This window comes from Podarcis gaigeae, assembly GCF_964106915.1.
Source record: "Podarcis gaigeae genome assembly, chromosome: 1".
Classification (NCBI taxonomy): Eukaryota; Metazoa; Chordata; class Lepidosauria; order Squamata; family Lacertidae; genus Podarcis; species Podarcis gaigeae.
Genome location: NC_139678.1, coordinates 107,645,191 through 107,661,782, shown reverse-complemented (window position 1 = coordinate 107,661,782; position 16,592 = coordinate 107,645,191). Strand labels below are relative to the sequence as shown.

At 44.1% G+C, this 16,592-nt stretch overlaps 1 protein-coding gene, 1 long non-coding RNA gene and 1 pseudogene across 4 annotated transcripts in view; 2 read left to right on the top strand and 1 right to left on the bottom strand.

The window, feature by feature from the left end:
• Positions 1–5,390: 5,390 nt before the first annotated feature.
• Positions 5,391–14,321, bottom strand: LOC310833704. The gene is made up of 2 exons (XR_014558888.1): positions 14,218–14,321; positions 5,391–5,948 (listed from the first exon to the last, which is right to left on the bottom strand). It is a non-coding gene; the product is annotated as an uncharacterized lncRNA (long non-coding RNA).
• On the top strand, positions 10,333–11,966 carry LOC310831611 (protein TFG pseudogene; annotated as a pseudogene). The gene has a single exon. The product of its transcript is annotated as a protein TFG pseudogene (transcript).
• The window catches only part of DPP4 (dipeptidyl peptidase 4), a 49,766-nt gene continuing 47,475 nt past the window's right edge, over positions 14,302–16,592 (top strand). The window contains exons 1-2 of one of the 2 annotated variants that reach the window (XM_083707626.1): positions 14,302–14,776; positions 15,833–15,920. In XM_083707626.1, the coding sequence (XP_083563752.1) occupies positions 14,771–14,776; positions 15,833–15,920 (94 nt within the window). In that variant the 5' untranslated portion in view covers positions 14,302–14,770. The remainder of the gene's footprint in view (positions 14,777–15,832; positions 15,921–16,592) is intronic. The other variant, XM_083707627.1, reaches the window with a different exon arrangement.

The following is a 16,592-nucleotide window of genomic DNA, read 5'->3' as shown; positions in this document are numbered from 1 at the left end:
ACAAAATATAGTAGTTTTGCTGATTTCAGCAGGAAAGCCAAGGACTGTGGCAGTCATATATGCCCACTAATTTTCAAGAAGTCTGAACTCTGCCTTTGAGACCATTTGGGATTTTAAAAATGCACATCATTGCCTGGTTTGGGACGGCTGTGTTTTGCAGCACTGCAGGACTATTTCAGAGCTGACTTTATGATCTGCTTCTCAGATGACTTGGCATGGATGGGCGGAAGCCAAAGTGCTGTAATTAGAGATCCGTGTTGTAAATTAACTGTTCCTAGCCCAACATCTGGAATAGTTTTATCTGAAAACAGCATGCAGGTCTGAGTCACACTTCCCCTTTTTTAAAAAAAATAAGCACAATACAAAATAGATTCGTTCCCTTAAAAAGTGGAAATATGCAAATTTCCATGGAGAGAAATTAGGTGGTAGTAGTAGCAGGATCAGGAAGAAAACTGAAATTTCCACACCAAGGGAAGTTGGATGGAAGAACTTAGGGAAATAATAGAAACTCCCAAAATGCCCAACACGATTGGGGGTGGTTTCTTTGCCATATGTGCAACACTGCCATTTCTTGCAGAAGATAGAAACAGGTTTATCCCTTTTTGCTGCACCATGCAATGTTTGGGGGTTTGGTAGTGGTGGTGGTGGGGAGCAGTGATAGCATTTATCCTGCTGTGCTTTCAGCAAGTGTATTGGTGGCCTCTGCAATGATTGAAGTTCTCCTCCCTTGGCTGAGCCCAGAAGAGTGGAACCTTCGCCTCATTCCATTTTCTGATTGTCCTGTTGAGCATCTTCAGACCAATTGCCCACAAAGCACAAGGGGAGATTAAGTAATTCCGTTTTGCACCCATCCTAAACTTGCAACAGCTCCTTCTTGCAGGAAAACCAGGAAAGCTGTCCTGCTGGTATTGGTCAGGATCTGTGCCCTCAGATAAGGCAACATAGTGAATATCATGCAATTCTTTCACCAAAGGTTCTAAGGATTAGATTTAAAGGTACCAAGGAGAAGAAAAAACAAACCCTTATCTGCCATATGGCAGGTTCGATCCATTCTGGATGGACTGGCATGCCTGAAAATTTCATCCACTTCTGTCAAAGGGGAAGGAAAGTTACAGCAGGATGGAACCTGAGCTGAATCATTCACCCCAAGTTCTCTGAAACTTCTTCAAGGTTCTCTGGACACCAAATCAGAGTCTGAACCAAACTTGTGGTCAGTCCATATATTACAAGGGCTATTATCCACCGTGGAAGATCATCAGGGGAGGAGCTTTTCAACCTTTTCCACTTCATTGTTTTCTTTTTTTCCTGTGGGAAAAAACCACAAGTGTGTGCATTTGATTTCAGCAGAAAAACCTCCAGTGGCAAAGAGTTAAGAAATTCCTCCCCCACAGATGTCTTTCAAGGCAGATTTCAGCCTTCATGGGTACATTAAAGTATCCTGTATAGGAAGGATGGGGAACGTGTGGCCTTCCAGTTGTTTTTGGAATTCCAGTTCCAATCAGCATGCCCCATTGTCAAGGAAGATGGGTGTTGGGAATTCATGGTGGGGTCAAAGGTTCCCCATCTGTAAGGTTCCTCTTACTGATCTCTTAAGTTTCCCTCTAAATAGCACTTTCATGGCCCATCCTCCCACCTCCCCGCCCCCAGCCTGACAAACAGCACCTTCTTGTTTTGCATATGATTGCCTTTATCATATGATCTCCTTCTCTCGTGCGGTTTGTTCTACCCAAACCTTTCCAGTTAGACAAACAGCCTTTCACTGTGTTTGGTGTTGTTAGAAAAGCACAGAGGCCTGACAACTGGCTTCTTTGCGGAGTCTTTGCGAGAGAATTCCCCCTAGAGAGCTATGTGAAGCTTGAGTTTCAGTTTCTGCTATGAATAACTCCACTTGTGGTGTGTAGATAATATGCTCTGCTGTGTTTGTCAGTATATCTGGGTAGGGGTGGGGTGTGGGGTGGGGAGATTAGAGCTATGCTAAAGTGAAGCTATTAGAAAAGTCCACCCCCCGAAGCTTCACGATGTAAGGCGGAAGAATGCATTAAGAAGGCAAAGGGTTTCTTTTGAATTCCTCTGAGTTTCCTGCAGCTACTTCTGATATTGTTTATATCTGAGTACTGCTGACGGGGATATGCATGAGGATCTAATTTCTCTTAGACTCATAACTGTAGGTGGGTGGTAATTACAGTTCTCTCTAACGACTGCCGCCCAAACAAATCCTCTTCAAACTTAAAAGCAAATGGACAGGAACAAGATAGCTGTTGGAAGTAACTCCTTGAGGATGAGAAGTGTGGTGGAAGCGGTTTTGCCACAGCTGCTCTGCCTTCCTTCAAAACAAATTCCTTAGGATGCAGAAAATGTATGTCAAAATCACGTTCACTGTACTTTAAAGTGTGTATGTCTCAATGAATATTATTCAGAAGTGCCTATTGCACTTGATCGTTTAGTGTGTTTCCACACCAAATATCAACACCAACATCCTCAAAAATGTAATTTTTTTGAGGGCTAAAAAAACAACAGCCCCACACTGACCCCCAAAAGGCAGATAAAGGTCACATCGACTTCATACATTATTATTTTTTGGAAATAATTTTTATTAACTGTTTTCTTGAATTACAAAAGAACGTTCAACGTCTATCACACATTTAAACTGCATGGCTTGCCTCCAAAGCGTCTGGGGAACTATACAAAGCTGTCCCTTCACAAAGCTACAATTTCCAGCACCCTTAATGAACTACAGTTCCCAGGATTCCTTGGGGGAAGTCATGTGCTTTAAATGCATAATCTGGATGTGACCTTCATAAAGGATGTAAGAGAGATCAAGCTAAAATTACCTTTCCCCCTTACAGAGCAACCCTAGGGATGTTTTTTCATCATATGATCACACACACACACACAAGTTCATCACAATTTGGAAACAGGCGAATGTGAGCCAATGTTATTTTTACATCTGTGGCTGGTAATCAGAGAGTTGGACTGCATCTGAACCCAAATGAAACTCGACTGTAGAGAGGCTGGAACTGAAACAAAATCTAAACCCTCATGGTTGCCTTGAACTCATGTCAGGATTGAACACAAAACCAGTCCATAATAAGCTGTTTTGTAAACTGTCTATTGAGTGCAGCAAGAAAGGGCTTCTCTATCTGTGTGTGTCTCTTCTAACCTGAGAAAAGCAGTCAAATAGAGACATTATTTCCCTTAGAGAAATGCAAACAGGAACAGAAGACACCGATCTCCTGTGGTTCCTTTCATCCTAAGGACAGGCTGCTTCTTCATCTGCAGTCCTAGATTTACCTGGAAGTAAATTCCATTGACATCAGTGGGTCTTACTTTTGTGTAGATGCATCCGTGAGGACTACTTTGACATTTCCTAGAGCCATACTACTAGCAATAAACGAAGCATGACTGAGGTTTCAGTGGAAAATGTCTGTTATCTCTTTCAGACTATGACCTCAAGCTAAATTCCAGGAAGCAAACATATTGGCCCTCATCTAGATCTCTTTTAATAATCAGCAAGCCTCATCAGCAAAACTGATTGTCAGAATTTCCTTTCTAGATAAGATCAAGGTTTATCAAGTTCACCTTTCTGTGCGACCTTTTTGCAAGTCAGATGCTGCTGGAGACTCACTCAAGCAGGTCATTCAAGAGATTCCAGAGGTGCCTGTGCTTACCTAGGGCTCAGTTTCCTTGGGTTTATGGTCAAAGGAGACTGTGGTAGGTAGGTTTAGGGTACAGGTGGCGACCATTTCGCACAAAGGTTGTGTTCCCAGACCTCACACAAATTGGTGGAGTACATATAAGTACACCCCACTCTGGCCCTGTTCCACCCCCATTCTGCTTTCTTCCAGGTTCAAAAGGACCTGTGTGGTGGCAGTTACACATCAAATGGACACACCTAAAATGGCCGCCAGCTGTATATGGATTTATTAACACACATATAAAACCTGAGCATGGGGTGGAAAGAGTCACAGCATTAACACTCCAACAGATCTTGCTTCCCCATAAGGTTTCCAGGGAACCTGTCCACACCACAGCTTTGCAACAAAAACTACAGATAAAGATGAGCCTCTCTGTGTCTCCTTTTCTCCAATGTCATCCAAACTCACATACAAAACAATTCAGCTAAGGTTCACCTAACTTCAAGATGCTATCACTTCCAGCCAGGTGGGGGGGTGAAGGGCAAGTTCCTGCAATATCTTCAAAGAACATCATTCCTTATTGTCTCCAGGCCAACATGGCCCTCTCATTAGGATACTAATGGAGGAACTTTGCTGGACACTAGCTGGGCCAAGTAGGGTCAGACCTTAGAGGACATAAAAATAGCATGCCAGATAAGATGGAGAGGGGACATGGATGAGTCAGTAGCCTAGTTGTACATTTCAAGATGCAAGAGGCCATCGAGACATCCTCCATAGTCATGCCTCCAGGAAGAGTGTAAAAAACACAAAAACAAAAACCACTCATGGAACTGTTTTCATCCATTACATTGGACTCTGGTGGCAGTTTCGGAATAGCAGGCCAGACTCAGTCTCAGACTATACTAATATATCACAGGCAACAGAAAAGCATGGAAGCCTCAGCGTCACCTCACTCAATCAACAGGACAAGGAGGGTCTGTCAGTCATCCTTGTGATGGCTTGTTCTGGAACTGTGAAGGTGCTCACCAAGTACCATGGAGAGCTCCTAGTGAGCCACTTTCTCTGACAAGGATTGGAAGTGAGCTGAGGTCTTTTGAGCCTCTGCTTACAGTCCACCCCTCCTAGGCTCCACCCCTTCAGCAGAACTAAGATCGCTGGCCTGAAGATGGGCATGTCTGCTGTGCTCTGTGGCTTTCTGTCTGGGGGCTGTAGGGCTGGTGTGGTAGCATCTGGTTCCTGAGGCTCAGGAAAAGGCACCTGTGAGGGTCCTGGTTCCAGTTCAAGAAGCTTGGGTGCTGAAGCATCTCTTTCAATGAGTCAGCCTCAGATATGGTGTTTCCCTGACCATCAGCAGCAGGCTCAGAACCAGTAACCCGGGCTGGCTCATTGGCTGGCAACACCATATACTCCAACTCAGTGCCCTGACTCCTTCTGGACTCTGGAGTCATGACATCATCATTGCTGGCCAGGAGAAAGTCCTGGAACTATGTTCCTCCGTGCTGGCCCTCCTCTACATCATTACTTGTGTCCGGAACTGGGTGAGTGGTTGTGCAGTTGTTCTTAAAGGGCAGAATGGAGAGGTGGCAGAGGTAGTAAAAGATGGAACACGAGGTGACAGATTCTTGAAGCTCATAAAAAACAAGGAAATTTCTGTAGTAAATTATTAACTTTTCTGTGTATTCTGTTCTGTTCAATACCTACGTACTTATTGAAGAAGAGCAGGATACAAACACTACATAACAAGGGAGAAACCAGTTTTCCAGAAAGTGCCAATTTATTGATTTAAGTACACTTATTTATTTATACCCTGCCTCTTACCATAACATGCGGCTTACAGATAAAATCAGAATAGCTTAATTTGAGCCTTTTTTAAAAAAAGATCTTGATAGCGAAACAACGACAAAGGGAGGGAGGCGTCCTGTTCCGTTCTTCTTTGTTGTGTGCCACTTTTTAAAAGACAAATCTTTAATCTGGGATTTTATCCTCTGGGCAGGGTGAGCAATGTTCAGCTATCAGAATCCACTGCAAGATGAAGGGAGTGGGGACAAGGGAAGTCCAATTCATTCTGATTCCACTGATTCCTCCTAGATGCCTCTACCCCTGTGCACTGAGCTTCTCCCTCTCTCTCTCATTTTTGCTACCACTGTGCAAGCGAGACTTCCCCAGAGCAAGGCACCACTGAAGAGCCCTACAGACACATTGCTGACTGTTTTGCTGCAACAGAAAGGCAGTGGTGGTGCTTCAAGAGTGGTAAATGGTGGACTACAGGTGGGTGGTCCAGTGAGGGGACGTCCATGCACCTCCATTACACACCTGTAGCAAAGATTAAGAGGTGGGTGGGTCCTACAATAGACCCTCATCTGCTCCCAAATGTTCTGAAAGCCCTGAAGTTTGTAATCATGCTCTCTACCCCGCTCTGCCTGAAAGTGCTGTATAGTTCCCATTAGAAATCACTGCAGAATAATAATAATAAATATTCCTGGCATATAGCTGACAACTGGACCCTAAAGTGCTCGTGTATTTGGAAAACCACCTTCTTTCACTCACTGATCCCACCCTGGTCAATTGAGGGCTGCCGGGTCCCACAGTTTTGGAAGCAGCTCCCTACAAAAAAGTACAGAATGTAACCTGTTAGTTTGCAAACAAAGGATTCAGAGATCCCAACTGAAATGTCAGGATGCCTATTTTTTGGAGCTTTGCCATTAATATCAGTGAAGAAGAGGAAACAGTTTGACATTTGGCTCTTACATTTTTTGCAGACCTGCAGAAATCTCTTCCAGGATAAAGGGAAACAATGGACCCTTGTTTGACCCAGCCTCATTTTTTGCATTAAAACACGGGGACACCATGAAAAATGCAGCAAGGCACTATCTGGAATGTTTCATTTCATAAAGCTGGTGGCAGTTAAAGAAAATCTGACTAAAAATATTTCATACAAAAGATGCTCCCCCCCATTATGTCTTTGCATCTGAAGCATTCCTCTGCCTCATACGTTCCTTCTTTCTGGGTTTTTAAGCTCAATGTATATTTCAATACTAATGTGCTTCTTTCCCCTTTTAAGTCACTATTTATCCTGCATTTTTTCAGAGATAAGCGCTTTTGCTTCATTTTTGTTAAGGCATTTTATAGTGCGAACCTATGTCTGTCTACTCAGAAGCAAGCTGCATTTAGTTCAGTGGGATGAGCTTCCAGGCAAGTGTGTAAACATTACTTGCCAGATTTACCAAGGCTTTGCGCTGTTTTGTAGTGGATGGTACCTGCTGCCATTCTGTTATGGTACGTATCTGAGAATATGCAAGCTGTGTGCTGAGAAGAGGGAAAAACTGGGGTCTCAAAGCTGCTCCCCCACCAGCTCAGAAGATAAGGTTTGGTGCACACATAAACCAAGGCACTTGCATCGCTTGATAGAAATGCAAATGGCGAAGGAAAGATTTTTATGCCTCAGCTATAACGTGCATTAGGTTACCCAGAAAGCTGGAATTTGATGTGCAGATATCTACACACATCATTAGAGAAATGAACTTTTTTTTTTTACATTTATCAGCAAGCATTTCAGACATGAAGTTTACCTGATAAGAGAGGTCAGAATTCCAAAACAGGTCAGAATTCCCCATTCCCCCAGCACACTATGAGCATTATAATGTTCCATTGTAGTTTCCCTGCCTGTGTGCCATATAGTGTGTGGTTTGAGACTGGAGCTCTTCAATCATAGGGACTTAACATAAGAGGTGGCCTTTGAGCTTTGCCTATTAATTCGCTTCAAGGGAGGTCCTGATGATCTGAATAACAGAATTTGCATTTTAGTGCCCAACTTTGTATGGGGGATAGTGATGGGCAAACCTGTCAATTTTGGTTTCTCATTTTTCTAATCTTAAAATCAATCCTCCACATTCCTACATCAATTTGTGAATTCTTTTTTGTTTAAGTCCTCATGAAAATTCACCTGCAAATGTCTCCTAATATGTTTGCATGTAATTTTGCCAAATACACACATTTTTGCAAAGCCATTTCCCCTAATATGATGCTTTTTAATATTCTTTTTGCTAATACTTGCCTTTTATGCACACTTTGCCCTGGCACATGCATTTTTGCACACTTTTCTTGGCACTGTGAAATTCAGAAAACTTAAGAATTTAGAAAGACGAATGTGTTTTAGCTCGCATATTGTTTTGGACAGAGAAAATGTGAACTGCTGTGAAGTGAATCAAAATTCTCTCCTATCCCTACTGAATTAGCCAGAATGAAATCTGGTATTCCAATGGAATTGCCTTTGGAAGGAGAGAGGGGGACACAGAAAGCTCCATCTAATAGTCTTCAGTGCCCTTTTTCACTTCTGTCCTCAAGTCTGCATGCATTTTCTGAAATACTGTGCTACAAATTTAAGGCCACCCAATAAATTATGAAAAGAGTGAAATGACATTTGAGTAGCAACTCTTGAAAGCAGATTTAAGCAAGCATCTATCTGAACTGGTTTACGGTTGTGCTTAAGAGTAAGGGGACAAGTGATGAGCCTGTAACAATGTATTTCCAGTTCCAATTTTTATGGCTCAGACACTGGACAGATAGCAGAAAAACAGGAAATGGCATACGCACCCACCATTTCTAAAAATGAATAATTTCTGAAACATGAAAAATTAGAGAAAATGCTTTTCATTTTACTAAAACTCAGTAAAAATTGCACAGGTATTCGCTTCAGTTGCCCTGAAACTTAACCATTGTTGTCACTGATATGAAACAAATGGAGCATGCTAATCTTCAGTAAAGTGGAGATGGAGAAATCACATTTCCTCTAGGTTCATTTGCAAAACCGGTTTACCATCAACACCTGTCTATTACTGTGCATTCACTTCTATACCACAAACTCATATTAAAAAAAAAAAATCAGTGTTATGCAGAATCTCAATTAAAAGCTAAGCAACATAAATTAAGCAGAATATTTTAAAGACACAGAAACAAAAAATGGGTCATCTGACAATAAGGTTATAAAAATAATGCATCATTTTTATAAGAAGGCTCTCTTGTCTCAAGCTCATTGCAGGTGATTTCATTAAGGAGAGTGTTACATAAACCCTGTTTCACTATACTAAATGATTCCTTGTTGGTGACAGTCTGATGCTGCCAGGTGCCATCAAAATGTACCTTTGTGGCAAATTGAAGGATCAAAGTGCATCATTAAAAATGGGGCTGCGTACACATGAACCTGCTTGCAACACAAAAATGTAGCTTTTCTCAATCTGGAATTGTTCGTGCTCATTCTCAACATACCTGCTTTCGATCTAGGTTGATTCTAGATCAGGCTTCCTCAAACTCAGCCCTCCAGATGTCTTTGGCCTACAACTCCCATGATCCCTAGCTACCAGGACCAGTGGTCAGGGATGATGGGAATTGTAGTCCCAAAACAACTGGAGGGCCGAGTTTGAGGAAGCCTGTTCTAGATCCTGCCATCCACACAGGTGCTTGTGGTTGCTTGATACATATTTGAAAAACCTTCCTTTGATTAGGTGATGTCTTTTTCTACCTGCACATGCCACAGGTGAACAAAGTTGGAACTGTCAGCTTGGAATACTCCCGCATCACTGAGCAGGTGTGGGTACGTTCACAATTGCTGGGACTGCCTAAACTTCTAAGCGTAAAGAAATGATGTTTTAAAATGCCACACCATATTATGGAAGCACTGGACTCAATATATCGTTCTTCTCCTGCACGAGGATATGAGCGTGGCTGTATGTCCAGAAGAATAATAACTTCCTTCCTTCTTTTTTTGTCCACTTCTTAAGGATGTTCACATTGTGCATTCAACAAGTGTACAATCTGTGTACACAAATACTTGAGCTGTACATTTGTATGGCTATTCAGATGCAGTGTTCAATTACTCTGTGTGTGTGTGTGTGTACAAAATAGCTGAGCTGAACAAATCAGTAAGTGTACTCTCTTTTACACAAATACTTGTAAATGTGTAGCTAGTGAGTTTTGAAATAAATCTCACTTTTGCATCTCTTCATAGCATTCTGAATGCCAGTTATTGTTTCTAGGCAATTAAAAGAAATGGAAAGCTCTTTAAAGCCTATCCGTGATAGATTTGCTATAGATTTTAGTTCTCATTATCAGAATGTGTTCTAATATTTTTCTTCTCATTATTAAATCCTGATTTCTCAAAGATTTTTCTTTTTTAGCCATATGCTTATTTCCTGGCAATGAACATTTGTGCCTATGCCTTGAATATATGGGTGCTTGCTTTGAAAGCTTTTAAGGGTGCAGGAAATTGTGCCTTTTGTTTACCCACATTTTTCCTATCCATTTGGACATTATTAAAATATGTTCGTACATGCCTTCCCTCATAATGAACACTTTATCAGCTTTGGACATGGAAAAAGTAATCAGCCCTTTGTCATAACTTTTTGGCAGGGTGAGGTGGATGGGAGACGAGAAACAACAATCGGTGCATAGGTAAGAGAAGAAATCTCGAACTTGCTGAAAGATTTATTGCGGCTGAAACAAACCAACTTTTCTTCCTGTTGGCACTTATTATCAAATACAGGGCCAATACAGCTCTGACCAGAAAGCAGCTGCTTCCACTCCTGTTTTTTAAGGGCTGATTATGATGGCGACTGTTAAACAGAAATTTTACAAAAGCCACCAGGCATAACTTCGACCTTAATCTGTTTATCTACCATACCCTCGAAAGGCATTGAGCGGCAGCAGCAACCATCTTGGCCGAGTCTCTTTGCCATGTACGGCAGCGGCGGCAGCAATTCCACACACTGCTGCCTATTGTTATATTTTACTAACCACTGCTGCATGGCGGGACATCTGACCTCCAGCTGAAAGTAAAAGGGATAATCTGCCCAGCTACTCAATACATTTTCCAAGACAGCTGTGTAAGAAGGCCAGAGTTAACCATGAATGGACAACTGGATTTGAGTGGAAAGCTTATAATTAAAGCTCAAATGGGTGATGATATTAGAAGAATTCCCATTCACAATGAGGACATCACCTATGACGAGTTAGTGCTGACGATGCAGAGAGTTTTCAGGGGAAAGCTTCTGAGCAATGATGAAGTTACAATAAAATACAAAGACGAAGATGGAGATCTTATAACAATCTTTGATAGCTCAGATCTTTCTTTTGCAATTCAGTGCAGTAGGATACTGAAATTGACACTGTTTGTGAATGGGCAGCCAAGGCCTCTAGAATCTAATCAAGTGAAATACCTCCGTCGAGAGCTGATAGAACTTCGTAACAAAGTGAATCGTTTGCGGGATTGCCTAGAGCCCCCAGCTGAACCAGGACTTTCCACAAGCCTCCCTGAAAATGATGTTGCAGAGAGTAGGGAAGATAAGCCTGCTACTACTGACTCCACTGTCAAGCCTTCTACTCAAGTTATAGCAGCAAGTATGTCTGCTTTTGATCCATTAAAAAATCAAGATGAAAACAACAAAAATGTCATGTCAGCATTTGAGCTGGCAGATGATCAGGTTTTGAGACCCCCCAGTGCCCCTGTAGAAGAACGTTCCGGAACACCCGATAGCATTGCTTCTTCATCTTCTGCAGCTCATCCACCTGGAGTTCAACCACAGCAGCCACCATATGGAGGAACTCAGCCACAAACTGGTCAGATGGAAGGCCAGATATATCCACAATATCCACAACAAGCTGGATACCCTGCTCAGCAGCCTCAGCCTCAGCCACAGTATGGTATGCAGTATCCAGCAGGCTACAGCCAGCAGACTGCTCCTCAACAAGCACAGCAGCTCCAAGCATGCAGCCAGCAGCCCTCACAGGCTCCAGCTCCTGGGTTTCCTGGCCAGCCTCAACCTCAGCAGCTGCCAGCTCAGCCTCCCCAGCAGTATCAGGCAGGCACCTTTCATGCACAGAACTACACAACACAGGCTTCACAGTCAGCCAGATATAATGTGACCCCAGCTTCGCAAACTGGAATGGCTCCCAGCCAGCCAGGTGCTTATCAGCCAAGACCAGGCTTCACTCCACCGCCTGGAACTACTATGACACCCCCTCCAAGTGGCCCTAATTCATATGCACACAATCGCCCTCCTTTTAGCCAGGGTTACACCCAGCCAGGTCCTGGCTATCGATAAGGAAGCTGTGCTGTTGACGGGCCCCAAGTAAGTCCAAGTTGTTGCCGTTGCTATTCCATCCATACAGACTCCAAGGTTCTTTAACTAAAATATGGAAACTAATGAAAGGCAGAATATTCTATGATATCACTGTGGCTGTATAATTTGCTGGGATAAATGACCAAATTAATCTTGTTTCCTACTTTAAATTGTATTGGCTTTCTAGTTTAATATTGGAAACACTACCTAAATGTTTGTAAAGTAATGACATTCTGACTTGCCATATTAAACTACTAGGTGAAAAATCTAGCTGTGCTAGCTAGAGACTTCATTTTCTCAAGATTTCAATTACATGCTTTTAGGCTGCAATCCTGTACACACTTCTCTGGAAGAAAGCCCCACTAAATTCAATGGAACTGTATGGAATTGCACTTTTATCTATTGGCACTTATTGCTTTCCCCTCTGTGGGTTTTTAGGCAGCATTATATTCTGTGCTTGCTTTAAAAACATACAAAAATACCACAAACTTTTAACGAGTAAAAAGGGGGGGATTCTTAATCTCATTTTGCTGCTGCTTTCTGATTTTATCTTGGCTGTAATAATATATGGTCTAATATCATATTGTGTTTTGACCCACCCAGAAGACTTAATTGAATGGCCAGTATCCTAATGTCATGTCATGTCATAAATAATGTGATGAATAGCTGCCAACCCCATGTCACCAGTTTTTAATGTCACAGCACTCCTGACTAAACAATATCCTTTTGATTGTACAAGTGCTAGAGGCAAATACACCAATTTACAAATGAGGATTGTAATCTATGTTCTATGGCAGTTATTAGGAGAATAGGAACAGGGGATGCATTGATCAATTAATGTGTGTAAGACATGATCTTACATATGTCACTTTCATCACTCTTGCATGTCACTTTGCATATGTCATTTATTTCACACGTGCCATTTCTGGTTATATAACCATTTCTTGCATGTGTCATTTTTATAGACTTTTCAATGTGATGTATAATACATTATCTTGCATATATCACCCCACAAAGTTATTCTGAAAAATGTGCCTGGTTTTTATACTTTTCTTTTCAAGCACATCCCTATTGAGAGGGTTGTGTTCTGTTAACATTTCCCAGGTATCTCAATTACTACTTTTAGGGAACTTCACACCCTTGGACTCTGACATCTGGAATATCTATCCCTACACCATGTACAACTCAAATAAGGTGCAATTAAGGAGGGGAAATCCAAAGCCAACTATCATTTTAATGTTTCTGCTACTGAAAGTTGAAAAACTGAAGGCTGTGTTTCTGTGTTTGTTTTGTGCAACCAAAATCCAATGTGGGGAATCCCCTCATAATGAGACAGATTCGTACAGCATAAACATCAAAGAACTTCCTCTGTGATTCAGTACATGGATTCTGTTTCCAGTGGAAAGAAGTATGCAGCCTCTTCTTAATTATTTATCTTCTAAGTTCCTCTATGCTAATCTGCCACAAAATTATAATAATAAATACCCTTGAAGGTCTTATCAGCTGAACCACTGGCTAGCGCAAGGTTTCCCAAATGTAGGTCTCCAACTGTTTTTGCACTACAATTCCCATCATCTCATCCCTACTAGCTAGGGATGACAAGAGCTGGAGACCCAACAGCTGGAGAACAACAGCTGGAGACTGAAGTTTGGGAAACTCTGGGCTAGAGCAAGGTGAATCTCTCACTCACCTAGATCTCTGGCTAATAACACATAGCTTCTGCTGGGGGGGGGGGGGGGACCACCAGGAGCTGCACTCCCTTATTTTTCCCTCCACTACATCACAGCCTTTTGGGATGCAAGTGTTGCTGTGGTCTGAACCAGTAAGCCTCTTGGACTTGCTAATCGGAAGGTCGGCGGTTCAAATCCGCATAATGGGGTGAGCTCCCGTTGCTCTGTCCCAGCTCCTGCCAACCTAGCAGTTTGAAAGCATGCCAGTGCAAGTAGATAAACAGGTAGCACTGTAGCGGGAAATAAACGGCATTTCCGTGCGCTCTGGCTTCCATTGCACCAGAAGCAGCTTAGTCATGCTGGCAACATGACATGGAAAGCTGTCTGTGGCCTGAAAGCGTGATGAGCGACACAACCCCATTGTTGCTTTGACTGGACTTAACCGTCTAGAGGTCCTTTACCTTTTTTCCATGACAGCCTCTACCTCCATGATCATTTCAATTGCCCATAAAGATGCAACCGAACCGAGCTCAGAAGAACAGCTTCTTAGTGCCATGCTAGCCAAGTCTACTCAGGCTTTGAGTCCCATGGGGCTTCCTCCTGAGTGGGTGGAGGACTGGAGCCTAAAGAGAAATGAGAAAGAGAAAAATTGTCCATGTGTATTCTTCAGATACACATATCTGAAGAAGTGTGCATGCACACAAAAGCTTATACCAGAACAAACTTAGTTGGTCTATAGGGTGCTACTGGACAATTATTTATTTATTTTATTTCTATTTCGACAACACGGCTACCTACCTGAATCTGAAAAAGAGAAGTCAGCCAGCCCCCCCCTCACCTCATTTTAGAAACCGAACGCAGGGGCGTGGCCCAGTTACCTGCGCAGAGACTTGCTCCTTCCTTCAAACTCACGCGCCAAATCCCGGCCCCGCTCCCCTCAGCGCCCGCGCTTTGAGGTCCCCAGCTTCGCGCAAGCTTTTCTCTTGCTTTACCTCCGGCCAGCTGGACTGGCGCCCACGTGGGGAGAGACTAGTGTATCCCGCCCAAGCGCTCTGTGGGCGCCTCGCCTGCCCGGCCCTCTCTCCTCACGCTGGGATTCCCCGCCCCGCCCCGCCGGGCTCCTCCCTCCGTCCCGTGCGCCTGGCTGCCCGTCCCGTCCCGAGCGTGTTTGTGTGTGACAGCCGGGAGGTTTTTGCTCCTCGCTTGGAAACCTCGCTAATATTTAACGGGGCGCCGCCGCTGCTGCTGACGGAGAACTTCTGCATATCCGGGAGCAAAGTCTTGAGGCGAAACCCTGCACTTCTAGCGCTTCCTCAGCAGCTGCTGTTTCGCCCCTCGTCCAGCTCCCGCAATGAAGGTGGGTAGGAAGCGAGCCGTGTGGCCCTGGCGGCAAGTTCGGCCGCTTCTCTGGCGCGCGGGGCGACGGGAACGCGCCTCGCCTCGGCCGCCTGACGAGGCTGGTCGTGGGCGAAGGCGGCGGCGGCTGCTCGGGCGCGCCCGCAGTTTGGAGGCTGCCTCAGCCTCTCGCTCCATTCCGGGCGCCTCGTGTATTTACGCGCGCGCGCACTCCCCGCCCCCACCCCCCCCCCCCCGCTCCCTGGAGAGAGATGCTGGCTGACAGACGTACGGTCCTCGTTTTCCTTCCTCGCCAATGAAAGCGCAAGGTTTCCCGTGGTCGCTCCTGGGGCTGGGCTGCGGGTGCGGATTCAAGAGCGGAGCTTCGGCCCGTGGCGGAAGTTGCTTGCCTTCCCATCTGGTCTGATGCCATTTCAGGCGCGTAAAACACAAATAACCCCGAAAGTCTGCAGAGAGTGGGGTGGACTGGGGTGTTTATTATTTCTGAAGTAAATACCAGGGGAAACTTTCTGAAAATAACAGCTGTTGGGACAGAGGTTGGGTGGCCACCTGTCATGGATGCTTTAGCTGAGATTCCTGCATTGCAAGGACTAGAGATGTGTGAAGACCTGGGGAAGTGGGGGATGGAAGAGAATTTTTTGAATGGGGACAAGATATGCCCCCAAAACCCAAGTCGAAGAGCCTCCACTAGTTACAGTAGGGATGCAGTTTGAAAGCACACCAGTGCAAGTAGATAAATAGGTACTGCTGCGGCGGGAGGGGAAACGGCATTTTCGTGCACTCTGGTTTCCATCACGGTGTTCCAATGCACCAGAAGCGGTTTAGTCATGCTGGCCACATTAATAAGTAATGGTAAATTTGTCAGTGTGGTGCAAATGTGAATCAGCACAAAGACATTTTCTTTAAATAGACACAACCCTTTAAGAAGGCCCCATAAATGGTAGGCCAATTGTGGGTTGGATTTGATGCATGGGCATCATTGTCTATGATTGCCATAGAAATATATGTGCTCTTTATGCACATTACATACTTCTTAACTTCTTTTTTTTCTTCCCAGACCATAGTGAAGTATCTGTTGGGATTTCTTGGTGTTGCAGTTCTCATCACGGCCATTGCTGTTCCTGTAGCTTTACTGACAAGCCAAAGTAAGTTTGCAGTGTTAATTGTCTCTTGGTAGGTGACAGGAAGTGATTTGATCCTCCAAGCGGCATGGAAAACCATGAGAGAGATCAGAATGTATGTCATTTGGCATCATATGAATGTATAACTTGAAGATTAATAGCGCTGCTCATTAACATCTGGAAAGCATTCCTTCCGGCAGCCAACTAGGGCCAGATCTGTGTGTTTAAATGTAGATGCAACTTTTTAATGTATAAAGAAAGGGGATGCTTTTGATGGCCTCACCTGCAACTTGCTTCCCTAAAATTCTTGACACTGGGCTCTTCTCAACCTAAATCTGATCCTGCGCTCAGTTAGGAGCACTTGGAAAGAGCAGCTATGGTGGAGAGGGAGGGGATAGGGTACAGGCAACTCCCCATTTATCCGTGGGTTGCTTTTTGAGGCACATGTGTATCAGTGGAAGCCATGTAAGCCCACTCCATTCCACCCCCCTTATGCCCTTGTCCCGTTCCACCTCTGCCCCACCCCCCTTCCAGTGCCAAAAGCGGCATGCACGTCCGTGGTTGTGTGCATGCTGAGTGTGTGCAAATGGGGAGCTGCCTGTGCATTTTGCACCATGGTTATGAATGTTGGAGGCAAGTGGCATCCACTGGCAGAGGAAGAGGAGTGCGGGGGGAGTGCACCGCCCCCAGAAGCGT